Source organism: Typopeltis vanoorti, chromosome 6 (genome assembly GCF_054136105.1).
Source record: "Typopeltis vanoorti isolate ZY-2024b chromosome 6, IOZ_Tvanoo_1.0, whole genome shotgun sequence".
Lineage (NCBI taxonomy): Eukaryota > Metazoa > Arthropoda > Arachnida > Uropygi > Thelyphonidae > Typopeltis > Typopeltis vanoorti.
This window is the reverse complement of record NC_143554.1, coordinates 14,373,374-14,395,403: the sequence shown is the minus strand read 5'-3', so window position 1 is coordinate 14,395,403 and position 22,030 is coordinate 14,373,374. Positions and strand designations below refer to the sequence as shown.

Below are 22,030 nucleotides of genomic sequence, written 5' to 3'. Positions count from 1 at the left end.
GTATTTTGCTAACATTGAAATATTGAAATTGACAATGTTATCTGACCCCCCCGGAAGATTGGCTTTGATGTTGGAGGTTGACGTTCTTTAAGTTGTGGTGATTTGTATAACACACCATTTGTCAAATGAAAAGGAGGAGTTCAAAGTGCTGTAATCAGCAAAACCATGTATTGGTTGTAATCAACTAGAGTAGGTCGTTGATATAAAGGAAGAGGATGGATTAGAGAACTGAACCTTTTGGAACCCGGGCATTAGTTGTAATAGTTAGAAGATAAGGAACCATCAACCATCTTACATAATGTATGATGACGAGTCAGAAAGTTGGCAAGGGAGTGGAATAAACATGGATTACCTGTGTACAGGTTTCCAAGTACATAGGAATCATCAGGAGACTTTTGGGTGTATAATTTGGACAAGATTCTTAACCTGCGGGTAGCTTGTTAGTTTCAAGCCAAAATATTTGTAAATAAAATATTATTGTAGGGTAAATGGTCCCACCTACTCCCTATACGGAAACAAATAGGCGGTAGCTGATTTTTTGTTTATGGTGTTTATATTTTTAAAGTGTATTTGACTATAGCAAATTATTTCTTTAATTTCTTTGCTTTCACTGTAGTGAGAGTTGACTATGGTAGTTTCTGTGTCAACTGATTTGTTAGAATATTGTTTACATGTTTTGGACTAATTATTGCTGTAATATACACATTGTAGTATAAAATTTAATTTAATTCCTTAATCAGTTTTAAAACTGACAATTTCAATTACATGTTTTTTCTCTCCATTCTTCTTCCATAATGTAGGGATCAGGTGGAATGTGATCTTACATTTTTAGGTCTATTAATAATGCAGAATACTTTAAAGCAAGAGACAACTTCAGTTATAAAAACATTAAAAGGAGCCAAAATTCGTACAGTAATGGTAACAGGTGAGATTTCAAAAATAATAAGTTTAGAATAGAATAACACCACTTAAGTTTCTAAGTCATTTTTATAACCATTTGTAGTTACATATCTCCCCTATTTGTCTCTATGTTTTGCAGTTGAAAGTTTCCCATTGTCAACATTCTCCTGCTATTTCCACCACTTTCTCTCTGGTCATCCAGACATTCATATGCCTTCATGTGGATGCCACTGGGTGATTGTTTGTCACTTTTCATCCATGATATGTTCTATTCATTTCTGTTGTAATTTTAACATCTCTTGTCCTATATAGATCCAACACTTTTTTTTTCTTATATTTTGTCTTGTAGTGTGATGTCTAGCATGTCCTTCTCCATTTTACATTCAGTTTTCCTCATTCTATCCAGTATTTGCTTGGTTATTAGCCATGTCTTTGATCTGTATGTCATAACTGGTATGACACATTGGCTGATAACTTTGGATCTGTTTTCACTTTTTCATTCTTCATATTTGATGTGAACACCACTAGTAACTAAATTTATTATCAGCTGCAGGAAGCATACATGGCAGGCTATGAAATGTAATGAAACTAAGCAGTACTAAGAAAGATAGCTAAAGAACAAAACACACATTGAATCTTTTTTATCTTTCTCTCTCTATCTCTTTAACTTAACCAGTGATATTTCTTAAACTTAGAATAAAGAAATCCAAAGTAAGAAAGGTCTATAGCTACTCATTTGAATTCCAGCATCATGTTGCTGGCTGTCAACTTGTAACCATATCCAAAGCCAAAAGCACTGCAGAAATAGCAACTGATTTACTGACCACTCTAATCTCCAATCCTGTTAATTGTCTTAAGAATTCAACCTCCTCCTTATCTTCAGAGTATTAAGCTCAGTAATCTGCCACAGCCAAGTAATTTGATTTCATGGAAACCTAACATATACTATAATAAAATAGTTAACAATTAATTCTATCTACAAAGCCTATAAGTCTGTTAATTGTATTTGTTCTGATTGATATGCCTGTCTTATGAGATGAAAAACTAGTTTCCAAGAGTCAGAAATGTTGCAACCTCTGAATGACATCAAGCTTACTCACCTTCCATTCTAAAACTCTTATAAATGTTCTTCTAGTCCTAGGGATTTTTGAGGCCAGGTCTTTCAAACCATCATTATTAATAGATGAACTATAGAGACTGAACTCCAAGGAGTTTTACTTGGTGAAGCCTTAAAGCAAACCATAATTTACTTTTTTGCTTTCTCTTGCATGAACTCAGATTTTCTTCATATCCATTTAGTCAGTCATGCTTAAATATTTGTCTTCCCCAACATCATTAATATACCCAAATTAAACAATTGTGGCCCAAGTACAGAACTGTACTTGGACTGCTGTTGTTTAACTGTTGACACTGCTGGTCACCCTCCTAGTCTTATGCTCAGCATATCTATACATCACTTTGTGATATCTATCACTCATCCACCTTCTTGGGTAACAAAAGAACACCGTATTATCTTTATTAACTTCACTAAAATCTGCTAACACCTTATATTCCTTATAAAAAAATCCAAAAAATATTAAAACCAGTAAACCACAACCCCCCCTCCCCCCCTCACAACAAGGATTACTCTGAATCCATCACCATACCTTACATCCGAGGCACCTCAGAAAAAATCACAAAAATCCTAAAAAAACATAACTTAACTTCTTGTTACAAACCTTATAAAAAATTGGCATCCCTTATCCGCTCGACAAAAGACCAACCTCCCCCCCCCCTAGACCTACCTGGGGTGTACCAGGTCCCTTGCAGCTGTAAGCTGTCCTACTTCGGCCAAACAGGCAGGACAGCAAATATCAGAATTTCAGAACACAAGGACTACATCCGGTTTCACAAATACAGCCACTCTGGTCTTGCTGACCATGCTCTGGATACCTGCCATAGAATACAGTGGAAAAAAGCCAGGATAATACACCGTAGCAAATACAGATATGAAAGGCTTTTCATAGAATCAGCTTCAGCCCTAAGAAACGAACCAAACCTCAACAAATTTGGCTGCATGAAGACCTCCAGCCCAATCGCCCAAGAATACCAACATCACCCGCTAGAGGGCACCATCAGGACTTTAGGAGAAATAATAGCTTCATTCTTCTTACTCATTTATTGTTTGTGCTGTGCCTGCGTGCATGTATCTTGTACCTAAGTTCTTGAAAATGGCAGCGTGACGTTGCCGAAATATAGAAATATATTAAAATTTATTTTAATGTATATCCTAGTACGTTGTAATTTCCTGAAATAACATAGTGAAAATGCATAACCAACGTCTAACCCTTTCCACGAGAATTACGATAATCCACGGAGATGTTACTGCACGTAAAGCACGCCATTACGGTAAATTGAAGTTGAAGCTAGCAAGACAACTGAATCGTCTCGCCTTCCTGAAGCGCTGCCGGGATAACCAGGTAATCCCTAACTGTGTGAAATTCAAGCACCGTTTCTCTTCGCAAAAGGCATTTCGTATCTATAACTGTGCCAGCCAAGCCTTACTCAGAGAACAAATTGCCGCCACTCGCCATATCCTAAGTGAAGCTAACTCAGCTATACAGGCACTTGAAGTTGACCTTTCAAGCACCTTAAGCCACGAAATTTGGTCGATTTTACGCGACATCTCGTGCACTGCAGCGGAGAAAGAGTTTAGATTAGTCCGAGATCGACACATCAAAAAATTCGAAAATTTAAAAAAGTTCGCGATCTCTAAACCGCAACTTCCTACCAATACGGTAGTGAATCTGTCGTCACTAAGTGTGAAACCCGAAGCACTCGACGCCCTCGCACGTGGCCACAACTTCGCCAGTGCGCCCAAAAGAATACCTGCTGAGGATATCATAATACAGATTGAACGCGGGATCCGACACCTCCCAAGCAACGTCGCCAACAATATTAGACTGGATGTAGCTTGTGTTCTGACTAAAGCCAAACCACCTAAAACCAACATGCCCAGTAAAGAAATTAAATCTCTATTAGAATTAAAGAAAAACAAGAAAATAATAATCACCAAAGCTGACAAAGGGAATGCCACAGTATTGCTGAACCAAAAAGATTACACAGGTAAGCTGAAATCTCTATTGTTAGATCGTGCCACTTACCTCCCTATCGAATACAATCCCACCAACTCACAAATTAGAAAATTCCACAGGCTCCTTAAGAAGGTCACTTCTTGGCCTGTGGAAATCACCAACAAACTAAAACCATATAACTCCATATTTATGGAGTTATATGGTTTTAATTATTTATTTATATATTTATAAATAAATAAATTTATTTGATTCCCCCACGTACAAACTAGCTAAACATTTGGCCAAAGCTCTCTCACACTATACTGGCACCACACCTTCATACATAAAAAACTCAGCCCACTTCAAAGCCAGCATAGAAAACCTTACACGCAAACACACTGACATAATGGTCAGTTTTGATGTCTCCTCCTTATTTACGAATGTCCCTCTCAAAGAATCCTTAGAGCTAATCTAAGCTAAATTTCCTCCCGATATCACAGCCCTATTTCAGTTCACAATGAACTCAGGCTACTTTGTTTGGCAAGGAAAATTCTACAAACAAATAGAGGGGACAGCCATGGGTTCTCCACTCTCCCCACCCTTGGACAACTTTTATATGGAGACTTTTGAAGAGCAAGCCTTGAACTCTGCCCCACAAAAACCAACCATTTGGCTTCGCTATTTAGATGATGTATTCGCTATTTGGCCACATGGCTCCGATGCACTCCTCTCCTTCTTAACACACTTAAACAACCAACACCCCAGAATCAAATTCACCCTAGAAGAGGAAAAAAACAACTGCATTCCGTTCTTAGACACACTGGTCACCCGCCAGCCTGATGGAACCTTGGTTTTCTCAGTATATAGAAAACCCACCCATACAGGCAGATACATTCACCAACAATCCCCCCCCCCCTCACAACAATATGGAGTCATTAAGACACTACACAACAGGGCTAAACTTATCTGCTCGAATGACAGTGCCCTAACCACAGAACGAAACCACATCCTCAACACGTTCTCAGCCAATGGCTACTCCCCCTCCCCCCCCCCCAAAAAAAATCCAAAAAATATTAAAGCCAGTAAACCACAACCCCCCCTCCCCCTCACAACAAGGATTACTCTAAATCCATCACCATACCTTACATCCGAGGCACCTCAGAAAAAATCAGAAAAATCCTAAAAAAACATAACTTAACTTCTTGTTACAAACCTTATAAAAAAATTGGCATCCCTTATCCGCTCAACAAAAGACCAACCTTCCCCCCCCCCTAGACCTACCTGGGGTGTACCAGGTCCCTTGCAGCTGTAAGCTGTCCTACTTCGGCCAAACAGGCAGGACAGCAAATATCAGAATTTCAGAACACAAGGACTACATCCGGTTTCACCAATACAGCCACTCTGGTCTTGCTGACCATGCTCTGGATACCTGCCATAGAATACAGTGGAAAAAAGCCAGGATAATACACCGTAGCAAATACAGGTATGAAAGGCTTTTCATAGAATCAGCTTCAGCCCTAAGAAACGAACCAAACCTCAACAAATTTGGCTGCATGAGACTTCCTCAAATTTGGGAAAACTTCATCAGAAGACCTCCAGCCCAATCGCCCAAGAATACCAACATCGCCCTCTAGAGGGCACCATCAGGACTTTAGGAGAAATAATAGCTTCATTCTTCTTACTCATTTATTGTTTGTGCTGTGCCTGTGTGCACGTACCTTGTACCTAAGTTCTTGAAAATGGCAGCGTGATTGTTGCCGAAATATAGAAATATATTAAAATTTATTTTAATGTATATCCTAGTACGTTGTAATTTCCTAAAATAATATAGTGAAAAAAAAAAAAACTTCATGTAACAGTTTTAGTAGCAGGTTTTGTTTCACTGTACAATACAAACAAGATTGCACTTAACATTAACAAGATAAACATTAACAAAATATACCATGAGCCAGCCAACATAGTTAATTACTTATGTTATGATTCCTACCAGTGGCAGCCCAAACATAAGCACTGCGGCACTGCAGCACCCCCAAGGCAAAAATGAAAAAATTTAATTTTGTTTGTGCTTATAAATAATAACAATGCTTACAACATTATATAAATGCAGTACAACATGTTAAAGGTTACAGTTTATGTTTTGACATTGATTAAATAGTTAATAATTGGAATTGTTCAATTAATGCTTTAGATTACAAAACAAATGCACTGCGATCTAACGCCGATATTTGTTTGCTCTCATCATTGCATGTTATGTCATTCCAAACTGTAACTACTCAAACGGCAGTGTATTTTTAGTATGCTTACATGCCTTATTTCTGTGAGATATGAAACATTTATTATTGGTGCATGTGTGTGGTGAACTATTTTTTGTAAATCTTATTTTATTTTGTTAAAATAACATATAATTATTTATTTATTATAAATACAAGGCTGAATTATGATGAGTGTCACTGTTGAAAATATGAAAAGAATTATATTTTTTTCAATTATCATTACACGAAACAAATGCACTGCAATCTAATGTCGATATTTGTTTGCACTTGTCATTGCTATTGATACGAAACTTTTATTATTAATGTTTGTTTGTGGTGAGGATGAAATATTTTTAATAAAGCAATTTTTAATATGTAAATATATTTATTAATAAATTTGTTACTGATTAGGAAAAAAAAGTTTTTTTTTTTTTTTGTATATGCAGCACCCCACTTAAAATTTTCACCGGCCGCCACTGATTCCTACTATTATTTCTACACTGATTCCTTATTCCTTATCTAAAATTTCCAAAATAAAGAAATCATATCTTCTAAAAAAATAATCTAGTTCCCATGTGTATACAACTTTTACAAAACTCTGAAATACATATTTAAACAAAAACTGCAAATTGTATTCACAAATAACTAAAATTTATTTAATTTCTTTAGGCCTGCAAAGATATAATCTGATCAGGAAATATTTCAATGTCACATGTTTTCCATGTCAAACAGACAATGACTCAGTCTGTATTAATTCTGCAATGAGATCACTGTTATCTTGATTATGTAAAATTTTTAAGACTGTTCTGTTCCCATTTCTGATAATTTCCATGGAACTATTAAAAAGAAAAGATACAAATGAATAAAAATTCTAAAGTTGCAACAACAACTGAAATCATGACTCACATGATAGAACAAAATCACATTCCACAAACTGAAAAAGTTACAATTCCTGATTTCCAACCAAACGAAGCAAAATTACATATATCTGAAACTCTAGCAGATGAAAATTAAAGATGCCAAGAAATTATATTCCTGGTTTAATCCTTTGTCCAAGTGTAAGCAAACATAGTTTATGCATGAAGTATCTTGACAATTGGGCTACTTGTATATAGAGGCTAATGAATTCACATCAGTTGCCTTAGTATCCCACGATGAAAAGCACATCCCTTTTTGGATATGTATAATGCTATGCATTGCGAGAAGAGCCACTACTCAGCTGGTTTCGACCTTTATTGAGATCTCATCAGTGGGAGCCAGATCCAGAAGTGATACCAAAGTTGAAGTAATGCAGAGAAAATGATGAAACTATGAATGAACAAAACATATTGGAGGCAATCATAATAACTGCAAAAGGAAGGAAGAAATAGAATGTTTAATTAAAATGATGTTATATAAAAGTAGCCCATTTGTGAAGATACTTCACACCCAAACTATGTTGCTTACACTTGGACAGGGACACTTGGCATCTTTAATTTATAGTCTAACCAAGTGAAAAAAAACTTCTATTTCTGCTCCAGAGTATTTTACTAATAAGGTGATTCACCTTTTCACTACTTGTGTGGAAAATATATGACTTATGCATTACTTCATCCTTGCTATCTCTTCTGAGTGTGGGTGTGTTTCCATCTACTTTCATCGCACTTCTTTTATCCAGTGGCTATAATCTCTTCCATCTCCCTTAGTAGAAGACAACACAACGCTACTATTCCTGTTCCATATATTCAGAATACATCTGAAAATATAGCCAGTGTACTAAATAAATATAATCTCTATATCACATTCAAACTGCACCTCAAACTAGCAACCCTACTGTACTCATCAGACAGCAGACTTCATCCTCTCTTACCTATTACATCCTAGGCTGCATTAAATGGCCTTTGACTTTAACTTGGGTTTCTGTGAACAGAGTGAAATTGTTCTTTTGTATTCTCAGAGAATACATCTGCTACCATCGTTATGGCAAGAGAGGATTGGCATACCATGCTGTTGACGTTCCTTTGCACAAAATTAGATGGAAGAAAACTAATATCCAATATTGAAGTCATTACAAGTTGGAAAGACTACTTTTATAGTCTTCATATAACTTACTGATGTAGAGAAATTGTTCTTTTGTATTCTCAGAGAATACATCTGCTACCATCATTATGGCAAGAGAGGATTGGCATACCATGCTGTTGACATTCCTTTGCACAAAATTAGATGGAAGAAAACTAATATCCTATATAGAAGTCATTAGAAGTTGGAAAGACTACTTTTATAGTCTTCAGATAACTCACTCATGTAGTGAGCTTGCCTTTGCCTTTCTAAAAACACCAGTAATAACCTCTAATGATGATTGTTTTCTGAGAATATAGTTATTGTTAGATTTTATTATTTTTTGTTTGTTTATTTGTTATCAAACATACACACGGAGATTGCAAAACCTATATCACATCATTGTTGTGTGCAAGCAAGAGATTTCCGGGGAAGGGAAAATTTATTGATGTGATTCTTCTAGAACAGCTGAAAGGTGTTATCTTTTAGGACAACAACATGAGGTAGGTTGTTCCAAAAAAAACAGAACTAGATGGACTCAAAGAGAAGGAAGAGAAGTTAGTTCACTGAGTTTCGTGCCGAATGGTAAATGAAAGTTGACCAGTAGTCGCTGCTGTTAACAGAAAAGAAACTGGAAAAATGATGTCAGGCATTTTAATAGAACATTTTGAAAATACCTATATAAGAAGCAAAGGCAGAAACAGATCATATATGGGGGAGTGATTGGAGTGAATCTGTGAGATAGGGGTCAGTGATTAAATCAGATTGTACTCTTCTTCTTCTGGATAGCATCACACATCTTTAAGAAGATTGCTGATGTGCTGTTCAAAATGTGCGAACAGTTTTATGGCTGAGAAGTAGTGTCTTGAACAGAAAAATTCACCTGGTGTTTGGAGGTTAAAGAAGCTATGACTGAGGTGTGTTTTTGCCAGAAATGGCTAGGGGAGTAAGTCAACCTAAGAAGATGAATCTCATCATGTGATCTAGCTATTATCAGAATTGAATGAAAGTGAAATGTGATCTTTACTCTAAGAAATAAAATGTTTGGGTACTTCAATGCTCCCTAGACTGCTTTTGGGTGGCATTGAGGTCTATAAGGTTATTCTTGTTCCACGGAAGAATAGAAAGATGATTAGAATTTAAGGTACTGGCTATGGAACATCTTGATGCTTTGAATAATTGTTCACCACAGGGTTTGTCAATTGAAGATACAAATAGAATGGAATGGAATGTATTATTACATTCCATTCCATTTGTATCTCCAATTCATTGCAAAGCTGTGAATTGGATTCTAGGTTAGTGAAAGATGAAAGGATTTTATTTTTTTTACTTTATTGATTGTGTAGTACATGTAATAAATAAATTCTCTAATGCTTTTATTCCCAAAGGAAGTAAGCTGATCTCCCTACTTAGAGATTGGCTGCCATCTTCAAAAAGCCAAGGCTGTCTTTAAGCCTTCACTAATAGTGAGCCCACACAATCAATCAATAAAATAAAGTTTTTAGGAAAGACAATATGCAATTTCTATAATCTTATGTCCCTAAACTCTAAACTTGTGTCTGTTGCAATGTAAAGTATGGGTTATAGTGTAAGTTAAAACCTGAGTTTCTGGGAGCAAAATTCCTTTCTTTCCCCCCTGCCAAATATGGCATAACTTGAGAATGACTCATCCAAAGGGAAACCTAGAAGTTGTTGTCGTAAATACATATTCTATTTAAATGACGAGTTAAAAAGCTCTAATGAAGTTTTTTGAGGATTCAACTGCATTAATATCAAAATAATAATGATCTGTATAACACTGCATAGTTACTAAATAGCCAGGACTGCCCATTTTCTACCTTTCTTGCATTCTGTTTCTGTTGCTTTTAAAAAATCATAAATTTATTTTATTTATTTATTTTTTTTACCTATTTTAGGGGACAACTTATTAACAGCAATGAGTGTTGCTAGGAAGTGTGGAATGATACCTTATGCTGACCATATAATAATTGTTCATGCATTTCCTCCAAATAATCTGGAACCAGCCAAGTTGGAAATGAAATTTGCTGAATTTTCGAAGTTTTATGAAGATGTGCCTACAGATGAATTCAACAGCAGTAAAAATAATGTCGAGGTTGTATGTTATTTTTTTCAATCGTAGAACATTTTGACATTGAATGTAGAAAACAAACCATGTGATTTTGATTTTATTAGATATTCTTTAAATAACAATAAAAATATAACCCTAATCAGAACACCCCCCCCCCTTGTGAGCATATCTTGTCTCTCCATCACTTGGCATTATTATTATTATTACATGACACCTCCAGGGAGTCCATAGACTCATCAAGAGAGGGCACTTACTCTACAGCTCTCTGTCTCCGCCACTCAATCCACCAACTACAACGTACCACAACTAAACCAACACCACCATCACTAGTAATTTCACAGATAATCACATCTCTTAAATAATGTCTTGGATTTTGGTGAATTCAGTTTGGACTTATATTTAATCAATTGGATGTAAGGTTGATGTCCTGAAATTCATTTTCAAAAACAGAATATCCCATTTGTCCAAAATTGTTTATTACAAAAACACCCCCAGCTTAATATTTCAATTTCGGGATACATGGAATTTGACACACACACACACACACACACACACACACACACACACACGCACTACGATTTACAATGGAGATATTTTATCTTTAGAAGATAGTAAAAGTAGCTATAATCATGAGACATACTTTCAGACATGACCTTAATATAGTGTGACAGAAATCCTATAGGAGTCATCTCTTTTTGTAGTATATGGAGAGAAATGGTTGATAATTGATTAATGATTTTGGACTGTAGTCGAGTATAGAGGTTTCACTTGCAATTCCAAGTGAAATATCCTGAATTCATAACAGACTTACAAAGGTTGACAGTGTCAGCTGGAAATTCAGAAGATAGATATTCAAGGGTGTCACTGAAAGGAATATTGATGAAGAGTTATGAGTTCTAAATTATAAGTAACAAGATTATACGCAGGAACAAGATTCAAAGAAATACGCTTATTATTTTTAAATAAAATTTATTCAACTGGTATCCCCCCAATAGAATGGGAAAAAGCAATTGTGATTTCTATCCTTAAAAAAGGTAATAGAGATGACCCTAAAAACTATAGAGGTATCAGTATACTAAATTGTTGTTACAAAACATATACAGAATCTTAAATAGCAAACTGATGAAATATTCTGAAAATTTTATTTTAGAAGTACAGAATGGATTTAGAAAAGGACGATCATGTATAGACCCGGCCTTTTACCTAAAATTAATAATAGAGAAAAGAAGAGAATATAATTTAGAAACACATATTGCATTATTGACTTTGAAAAAGCATTTGACAAAGTTAAAAGAAACATATTATTTAACATATTAAAAGAAAGACAAATACCAAATAATATCCTGAAAGCTATCACAAGTATATATGAAAATAATCAAATACAAATAAGATTAAATCACGAGCTATCATGTACAAGAGAGATAAACCAAGGGGTCCGACAGGGATGTCCCCTCTCAGCAACTCTTTTTAATATCTACTTAAATGAAATAATAATAAAATGGAATAAAAATTTACATCAAGGAATTAAACTTTCTCCTACAGTTAACTTAAACACTCTCCTCTTTGCCGATGACCAAATAATAATTACAAATTCTGAAGATAACTTACAGAAAGCTATTTTAAATCTAAACGAGATATCCAAAGATTATGGTATGATAATATCAACGGAAAAATCAAAAACTATGGCCTTTAAAGGACAAGATCCAGTAAGAACTAAAATAGTAATAGATAACAAGATCTTAGAACAGGTGAATTCATTTAACTACCTAGGATGTATGATCACATATGAAAATGAAAAAGGTATAAATGTAAAAATTGCAAAATATTTAAAAATAACAGGTGTAATTAACTCTATATTTAAACCAAACCTAGTTCAAAAACAAACCAGGCTAAAAGTATACAATACATTAGCCCTACCGGTCTTAATGTATGGAAGCGAAATCTGGACAATAAAACAAAAAGACAAACGAGATTAATAACAGCAGAAATGAAGTTTATGAGAAAAACTGCAAAGTATACCCTATTTGATCACAAAAGAAACGAAGGTATTATGAAAGAATTAAACCAAAAACCAGTAATAGAAAAAATTAAAAAATATAAACATAAATGGATGGAACACGTTCAAAGAATGAAAACAGAAAGATTACCAAAACAAGCCTTAAAGTACAAGCCATTAGGAAAAAGAAAACCAGGACGTTCTCTTAAACGATTCAACGATGACTTCTAAGGCCGGAACAGGCCATGCTAGGCCTAAATCCATGATATACGCATGATGATGATGAAATTATAAGTAAAATTATTATTCCAACACATATGTTTTTGTCTCCCTAAATTCTTCAGTATGAATGCTGACCCATGTAACCTCAAAAGAAATAATTGTCATAATCTGTGAATAGTTGACCCACAAGCAATGCAGCCACTATGGTAAGATGAAAATACATGTTTCCATGTTAATTAATCAGCTAGCCTTTCTAATACGATATAGAGACAGCAATTTGATACCTAATTGCATTAAGCTAAAAAGGAAGATTACTTAAGCTAAAATGCTCCATTTATACCCTTGTGGAAAAAGCTTTGTTGAGAGAACAAATCTACAAGGATGAAGAGTTATGAGTTCTAAATTATAAGTAAAATTATTATTCCAACACATATGTTTTTGTCTCCCTAAATTTTTCAGTATGAATGCTGATCCATTCAAACCTACAAAACTTGAGCAGTTACCCAAAACAGTGTTCTACAACTAAAATTAGATCTATCAAGCTGCATGAATCCTGATATGTAGGATATTCTGGAGAGGATCACAGACAGCTCTGCAAAGCGCATGTTATTTAAGAACAAAGAAAAATCAATAGTGAAGTTTCAAGGACTGAAACAACAAGAAAGCAACAGACAATGGACACCATGCCCAGAGTAGCAGCAAACAAGTGAAGTAAGGAGCAACCAACCACCAGTGGACCACAACCAAATTATCAACACATCTAGCTACAAAGCCTGAACTACACCAAGGTCAGTAAACAAACTAGATTTCATTTACCATATTGAAAGAGGTCTAAAATCCCTCCATTCAATATATTTCCATTTGTATTTTATCATATAGCTGATAAAATACAAATGGAAACATCCTACATGCTAAATTCCAATAAACAGCTAAGTTGCAATCTAACCAAAGTGGATAAAGGCAATGCTACCATTGTCCTTAATCGGACAGCATACTTAGAAGAAATGAACCAATTGGTATCTGACCACAACACATACCACATGGTTAACTACAAACTGCATCAAAAAGAAAACAATAGAATTAATCAAAATAATACCGCATTATGTCCGTACACTCAATAAACTAATACCGCATTATGTCCGTACACTCAAAATTTATGGCCTGCCAAAAATACACAAAACAAACACAACACTACAATTGATAATTGAAGGAATCAACAGCCCCAATTATCACTTAGCCAAGAAACTAGTGGTTACAATCAAGGAGTTGGTAGGTCATTCCTCCTCCTATGTAAAAAATACACAACACTTCATAAACAAATTAGAAACATCACACTCAAGGGCAAAGATTTATTAGTCAGCTTTGACATAACTGCCCTTTTCACTAATTTCCCGATCAATGATACTGTTCTTTTCATACAGAGTACATTTCTGCCCGATATCACAGCTCTCTTTGTCCACATACTTCGCTCCGGGTATTTTGTGTGGCAAAATAATTTTTACCTACAAAAAGAAGGTATGGCCATAGGCTCATGACTCTTCTCCCCCCCCCCCACCCCCATAGCTAACTTTTACATGAAAGACTTCGATTAACAAGCTCTAGATTCAGCAATCCTAAAACCCAAAGTCTGGCTCAGATATGTTGATGATATTTTCGCCATTTGGCCCCATGGCCACAAAATATTAAATACATACCTAACCCACCAGAACAAACAACACAAATGTATCTAATTCAATTAAGAATGAAAACAATAACTCTCTTCCTTTTCTAAACACACTTGTCACACGTCTTCCCTCAGGCTCCCTGTCCTTCATGGTCTACTGCAAACCAATACACACAGGCCAATACATAATTCATACCACCATCCATCACAAAAACTAGGAGTCATCAGCACCCTCAAACACAGAGCCCTAACAATTTGTTCCATTGAGCATGTTGAACAAAGAATATAAAATTATTAGCCAAAAATTTATAAAAAATAGCTACAGTAAAAAAACAGTTCACAAGATCCTCCACAAAAATACCATTAAAAGCAAAAAATATTACAGGAATGCCATACATTAGGGGCATATCAGAAAAAATAAATAGAATGCTACATAAATACAATATTAAGGCAACCTTCAAACCTCCAGAAAAATTAAGAAATTTATTCTGCTCATCTAAAGATCCTCTTCCATACCTTGCCCACCCAGGGGTTTATAAAATTGAATTCACCTGCAACCTACATAGGGTAAACAGGGCACACCATCCCAGTAAGAAAAGATGAACATAAATGTTATGTTAATTTCCTCCACTATGATAAAACAAGCCTGTCAGACTATTCACTGCAAACATGACACAGAATTAACTGGAAAGGAATGAAGTCCCTGCACCACACTAAAACCTGGTTTGAAAGAAAGTTCAAAGAAGCCTGTGAAATGCTGAACGTCATCCAAATCTAAACAAGAATGATGAATTAATAATTCCAAGAATCTGCAGGACCCATCTTCAACCCATGTAGCATCTAGAACAACACCATACAGAAGAGAACCTTAATATGAGAAGACTTTAGAAATTGTTTAATGTAGTTCCACTATAAAACTTTTTTTTGTATCATCTGTATATTATTATACTGATATATATGAAAAGTTTATTTTATTTAATAATATTTTTATTTTATTTTTTATTTAAATTTTTTTTTGTTGTTGACCAGAGGTCAGGCTAAGGTAAATTATTAACAATGCATTTAGATTAATCTTACTTTTGTGTAGTGTTATGTAGCTAGTGTCCTATACATATGCATGTTTTCTTGATGGCGACCTCAATACAGATGTAAAAATGTTGAATGTTATTTTCTTAATTATAAGTAAGTAATTATTCCAACACATGTGTTTTTGTTTCCATAAATTCTTCACTGTGAATGCTGACTACCATACAACCTTAAAAGAAAGGATTGATGAAGAGTTAGTTGATGTCGAACAGGCCAATCACATCAGAGTTTGAATTCTTTAATTTGCAAGATAAATTTGTTAGTATTTTTGATAAAGAATAGAAATGGCCAATAAGAGGAATTATGAAGAGAAAGGAACTTAAGAGATTTTGTATGTAAGGACTCCCTATGAAGTCAACATTTGGTTCAGGGTATTCAGATTTATGTAGTTCATTCAGTCCATAAATCCTGGACAATCTAACATAAAAAGTCAGAATTTGTGAACAGTGATTTGATCCAAGGAGATAGTATCTAGTACAATATTAAGCTTATTGAGATGGAGAACACCCATATTTTGCTTTATAAATTAATCTAGAATATTAGTGATATTGTCTTTATCTGCTCTTGTAATTTTTTTTTTTTTAACACTGAAAGGCTTAATTCAGAACTTGAAATATTAAGCTTGAGTATTTTTGAAATAATACCTGCTGATAATATATCCTATTAACATATCCTTCCAAAACATAAGGATATGTTAATCAGTAACATACCTGGAAGCCAAATATGTGTAGGTCTGTTTTGTTATATTTTTAAATAAATTTTACTCTTTGTTTATAGTGAAATAATACAATGTACTAATTACATAAAATTGCTGCAACACAGTGCTGTATGTACTGTAATAAATAATGAAACATGAGTGTGGTGTTAATGTGCACTTTACTCGGATAATCATCAGGAAACACATGGAAAAAGTAATTCTTAAAAGTTGCTGCTTTATTAATTGTTTGATTCATCAGGAAGGTATTTGATCATAACTTGTGAAAAGTGTTGGCTCATCTTCAGGGAGTAACATGACAGCAGGATTAGGCATCTTTAAAAATTTGTTCATCCATCTTAGCCTGGATTCATTTCCTCAAAAAACCAACTTGCCTTATTAATTGAGGCAAATGCTTCAGCCAGTTTTTTTCACTGTATATATTTTGGGGCTTTGCTTTTTCTGCTTATCCTCCCTCCTCTTATACTTTTTCCCCCCTCTTCTTCTTCAATGTTCTGTGCTTCTGGCTCTATAAGGTCTTCATTTGAGCTCTTCTTTATCTACAGAACATTCATTGACTGCTCTGCATCTTCATTGTCAAACTCCAACTCTTTAGCTAGCAACACTATCTTGTTAATCTCTTGCAGAGTATTGTCAAAATCCTGTGAATGTAATAAACATATATTTTCAGCAGCTTCTTTCAAAACAGCATTTATGCATTTTGATGTCACCTCACTTCATGCTGCATCTAGATTCTTTGTATAATGCACGGTATCATAATCCAAAAGTCTCTGAGAGTTTTTCTCGCACAATAGCACCGATACCTTGAGCAAAAGTAATTCTTAAATAATATAAATAACTTGAAGGCATCAATAACACCCTGGTCTATGGATTGCATGAGTGAGATGGTATTCAATGATAATTATAATGGTGATGACCATCATAAGTATGAATGGCTTTAACATGCATATGTTTTAAGTCAAGGACCAACTGTAATAGCATTGCTTTCAGATAGAATTTAATGAACAAAATTAAATCATACAAATGACACTGTAGTAAAGAATGACATCATGTACAAGAATGCTGCTAAAAAAATGCTGATTTGTGTTGTTGTTTCAAATCATTTCATATTTGTATTGTTTGATAATTTTATACACAATGGTGATATTTCAGAAATCTGTCAAGAACTTCAATAGCTTGGACTATCTGGAAACGCAGTTTAATTAATATTAAAAAAAAAATATATATATATAGAGAGAGAGAGAGAGATTACAAGGCTATTATATTACTCAATATTATTACTGAGAAAATTATTATTATTACATGGCACCTCCAAGGAGTCCAAAGACTCATCAAGGGAGGGCACCTACTCTGCAACTCTCCATCTCCACCACTCAATCCAACTACAGCGAACTGCAACATCTACTCCCCACCACCACTAGTATTTTCACAGACAATCATTAACATCCATGACCATGGTGGGATTTGAACATGCAGTCTTTTGAATGTCTGAAATGTAAAATTTTTGACAACTTTGGATAAACTTCTAGAAATGATGTCCTCTTTAACATCAAGAGGAGTGTTACTAGAAGGTGACTAGATATTGCAATGCATTATATTCTGGATAGATTGAAACCATTGAGAACTGTATTTTGCTAGTCCTTGTAGATCTAAATAGCAAAGGATGAAATTATTACCAGACATATGGAAATGTTTTAGAAAAATTTGGCAAAGAGAGCAAATTTAATAATAATGGTAAGTACTTGCTGGATTTCTGTTCAAGATATGGACTAGTTATTACTAACACCATGTTCCAACATAAAGATGTGCACAAATTCACATGAAGAGAAGATGCAAGAAATAAGAAAAGTCTCGTTCACTATATTCTTGTTGATAGTATTGTTTTTTCACTGGTTTTCAGAACACAAGAGTATACAGAAGATTTGAAACTGGGGTGATCACCATTTAATGTTGAACAGTATAAAATTGAATCTCTTATGGAAAAGAAGTTTGTGTAAGAAAGTTTTAAAATAAGTCAAATTTTAACAGCTTTCAGAGGTGAACTCTGGATTTCATTCCTATCCTGAGCCTTTTTATGCCACTGAATTCAAGCATCTCTTTAATCTCATCCTCCCACCATCTCGTGGTCTTCCTGGCACTCTCTTTCCATCTCTAGAATATCGTTTTGAGATCAACTTGGTTCTTTTTGAGTATTACTTCTTGCAGTATGACCTGCCCATTGCAGGAGGCTTACTCCATAAACAGACACAGTATAAAATGTAGCTAAAGTATATAGATAATTTTTTTTTTTTTTGTATATATATATATTTTTTTTTTTTTTTTTTTTTTTTATGTTGAGCCCATATATGAGAGGTTGGTTGATCAACCTACAGTATATGGGTAGTGGGGTGGACAAGAAGAACTTGTTTACATTTGATTTAAAAGATTGTATATTGTATTCCTTGGGAAACATATCAGTAAGAAGACTGTTCCACAATACACCAATAGCAGGGATGAAGGAGGAGGAAAAGGAACTGTTTCTGTGGGTTTCAAGGTACACTGTGAAGGGATGTTGAGCAGCAGCTGCACGTGTTCCAACGAGCTTAGTGCTAAGTGGAGGAATTATTGATGCTATTTCAGATATACATTTCCCATGGAAATATTTATAGAATACACATATTACAGAAACCAAATGTCTGTGTGAAAGTGGGAGTAGTGAGTTGGTAAGAGATGTGTCATTAATAAGTCTAATTGCTCTCCTGTGTATTGAGTCAAGCATTTTAAGGGCGCTTTCAGAGATCACACTCCAAATGTGAGAGCAATATTCAATAGCTGGGTAGATTTGTGATTTGTATAAGGTTAACAGCTGTTCAGAGGGGTGAAGACAGCACTGGGTTTTATTAGCATTGAAATTGACAAGGTTTTCTGAACCCCATTGGAGGATAGCTTGGAGATCAGAATTGAGGGCAGTTGTGGTTGATGTTCTTTTAGTTGAGGTGAGTTGTGTATAGTAAGGTTTGTCGAATGAAAGGGAGGAGTGCAGTGTGTTGTCATCTGCAAAACTATGTATTGGGTTGGAGGTCAGCTGAAGTAGATCATTGATATATATAGCAGGAAGAGGGTTGATGAGAGGACAGAAACCTTGTGGAACCTGACATTAGTTGAATGGTGAGAGGATAAGGAACCATCTATCATTATACATAGAAAGCTGGCAATCCAACTACAGAAGTCCTGAGATAGACCAAATGATGGTAGTTTGCTTAGCTTTGGGGATATCATGTGCAACCACTTGAGATTCACCATACTTTTCCATAGCATTTATTCAGAGATAGGTGACACATGTGAGCAGATCTCCTGATGATCAGCAGTGACAGAATCCTTACTGGCAGTCATTTATTAGGTGGGTACTTTCAAGGTAGTGTGGGAGTTGAGAATTGATGATTTTTTCCATTACTTTAGACAGAGGTGAGTAAGATATGGCCGTGATTTGTCACCCTTCTTGGGAATGGGTTGAAATATGGACCAATTTCCAGGCTGTGGGATGGATACCAGTGGAGTAAGAGAGCATATATAGGCGACATAGGATAAGAGTCAGTACTGGTGCACAAACTTTCAGGACAATTGGAGGCATGCCATCAGGACCAGGAGATTTTTCTGTGTCCAATTCGGACAGACCTCTTTCTGGCAAAAGGGTATAGGGGCATTGTATATTGGGCATCTGGAATGGTTGGCAAAGAATTGCCATTGTCAGTTATGCATGCATTGGAAGCAAAGTGTAAAGCCAGGAGATTGGCTTTTTTTGTTGGTGATAATGCAATAGAGCCATCTGAATATGATATGGATGGGAATAGTGTTGGGTAGAAGTTACGACTAATTGCTTTGGTGGGAGGCCACAAGGCTCAACTGCCATTTGGACAGGTTGCTAGTTTCCTGTTTTTTTGCTCCTTTATTTTAGAAGCATTAATAGTTTTTTTTTGCATCTATTTCAGGCTTGAGTACAAGCTCTAAAGGAGGATAGAGTTCTTGATGTGATCCAGTTATGGTATGTTGATTTTTCATTTATACAGGAGTCTTAGCACATCTTTTGGAGAACCAGGGTTTAATTAGGGAATGATAGTTCAGGCTAGTGTGGGGAATGTATGTTTCCATGCCAGTGAGGATTACTTTAATGATAAGTTCAGTGCATATTTTTGGGTTGCAAGGCCAGAAACAATATTCCAACCATGGGAATGAGGTATAGAAGTTGCAGAGGCTGTCCCACATGTTATAATGCCAAACTAGGGAGCCCGCTACATTCACTGTGTATTTGGAAGGGTTCATTGATGAGAAGAGATCTAGGGTGTTATTTGGGGAGTGGTTTGGGTTATCTGCTATTATGGTTGGCATGTGTTTGATTTCTTTTTATTTGTGTGTGTGTGTGTGTGTGTGTGTGTGTGTGTGTGTGTGTGTGTTGAATCCTCTAAGGGTAAAAAATCCTTTACTGATGCAAAAATATAAATAACATTCAATTCTAATAGTGGATATTAAAGATCCAACATTATGTCATAGCTGGACGAATGTAGAAACTTGGAAAGTTTCTAAATTTTAACCAGAGAGCTTATGAGAATACAATCCTTGGCATCAGAGTTGCCTTAGTTTGCACTACTTGAATGACACTAGTGCTGCCCAGGCATCCATATGTTCGTCTTTCATTAGTGCATTTGATTAATATCCAATGTTTCAATATAATTTGCATTGCCAGATTGCAGCTATATGTAAGCATGCCTATTACATGCCAACCGAGAGTTCACTCATGAAAAATACAACTATCTGACATCAGATTTCTTTGTGATTGAATGAAGGCTAGTGAATTCTTAATCAAATGCACTAATAAAAGGCAAATATATGGATGCTTGGCCAGTGCTCATGTCTTTTAAGTTCATCAGTGCTCATAAGCTCTCTTGTCAAAACTTAAAAACTTTCACTGTTTCTACATATATTTGTCTTTGAAATAATGTTGGATCTTTAATATCCACTATTTTCATATTTTTACATTGCTGAAATGAAGCCATATGTCTCTTTCTTTTGATAATTCCACTGGATATTTTTTACTCTTACTGTAGATAAACGTATTTTGTGTAAGTTGAATCTTAAGACTAATATTAATACTAATATTACTTGCTACAGTATTGTAATAATTTGGAGTGGATGGTAATTAGCTACTTTATGTAATTACCATCCACTTGGATGGAAATTAATACACTTATATTAATTTCCATCCAAGAGTTCAAGGTAAGTTGTGCAAGTATATGGCATTGTCCCAGCTGTCTGTTTCACAGATTGATTTTGTTGAAAATCATTATCCCAGCACGAGTTCTGCTTACCAGAAGGGCTATGTACATTTGACACTCTTATTTGCCTAAGTCAGTGCCCTTGACCATTTTGTTTAATTTGAGTCTCGGGTCTGGGTTAGTCCTGAGGCGGTGGAAAGAGGGGAAAATAGTTCCTCTGCATAAAGGAGGTTTTAAGACTGGTGTTGTAAATTACTGACCGATCAGCATATCAGGAATCGTTCTTCAAGGTCTTGGAGAAAATAGTCAAGAGGAAAATACAGGATTGGACAGATGAAAATGGGATACTGTATGGGGACAGCATGGTATTGTGAAGGGTAGATCATGCCTCAGTAACTTGCTCACGTTTTATAACACAGTGACGGCTGAACTGGATAAAGGTAATGGGTTTACAATGATTCTACCAGATCTTGCTAAGGCCTTTTGACAGGATACCACGTGGAATTCTAATCAGTAAATTGCAGCATATCGGGATGGATATAGGGTTAGTGATTTGGATAGGAGGGTGGTTGATGGAGAGATATCAGAAAGTGGTTTATTCATGAATTGAATAAAGTAGAGTAGAGTCCAAAAGATGGCCTGTGACTAGTTGTGTGTCGCAGGGTTCTATTCTTGAACCACTACTGTTCAATTTGTTCATTAACGATATAGGAAAGGATCTGAGAGGAAGTGTTCATTTGTTTGCTGATGATGCAAAGTTGGGTAGAG

General features: G+C 35.3%; 1 protein-coding gene across 4 annotated transcripts in view; it reads left to right on the top strand.

Moving 5' to 3' along the window:
- LOC150105306 (polyamine-transporting ATPase 13A3-like) overlaps window positions 1-22,030 on the top strand; it is a 479,234-nt gene that overhangs the window by 309,735 nt on the left and 147,469 nt on the right. For 3 of the 4 annotated variants that reach the window (XM_090394683.1, XM_090394684.1, XM_090394685.1), the window contains 2 exons: window positions 801-925; window positions 10,159-10,358. In XM_090394683.1, the coding sequence (XP_090250809.1) occupies window positions 801-925; window positions 10,159-10,358 (325 nt within the window). The remainder of the gene's footprint in view (window positions 1-800; window positions 926-10,158; window positions 10,359-22,030) is intronic. The other variant, XM_090394686.1, reaches the window with a different exon arrangement.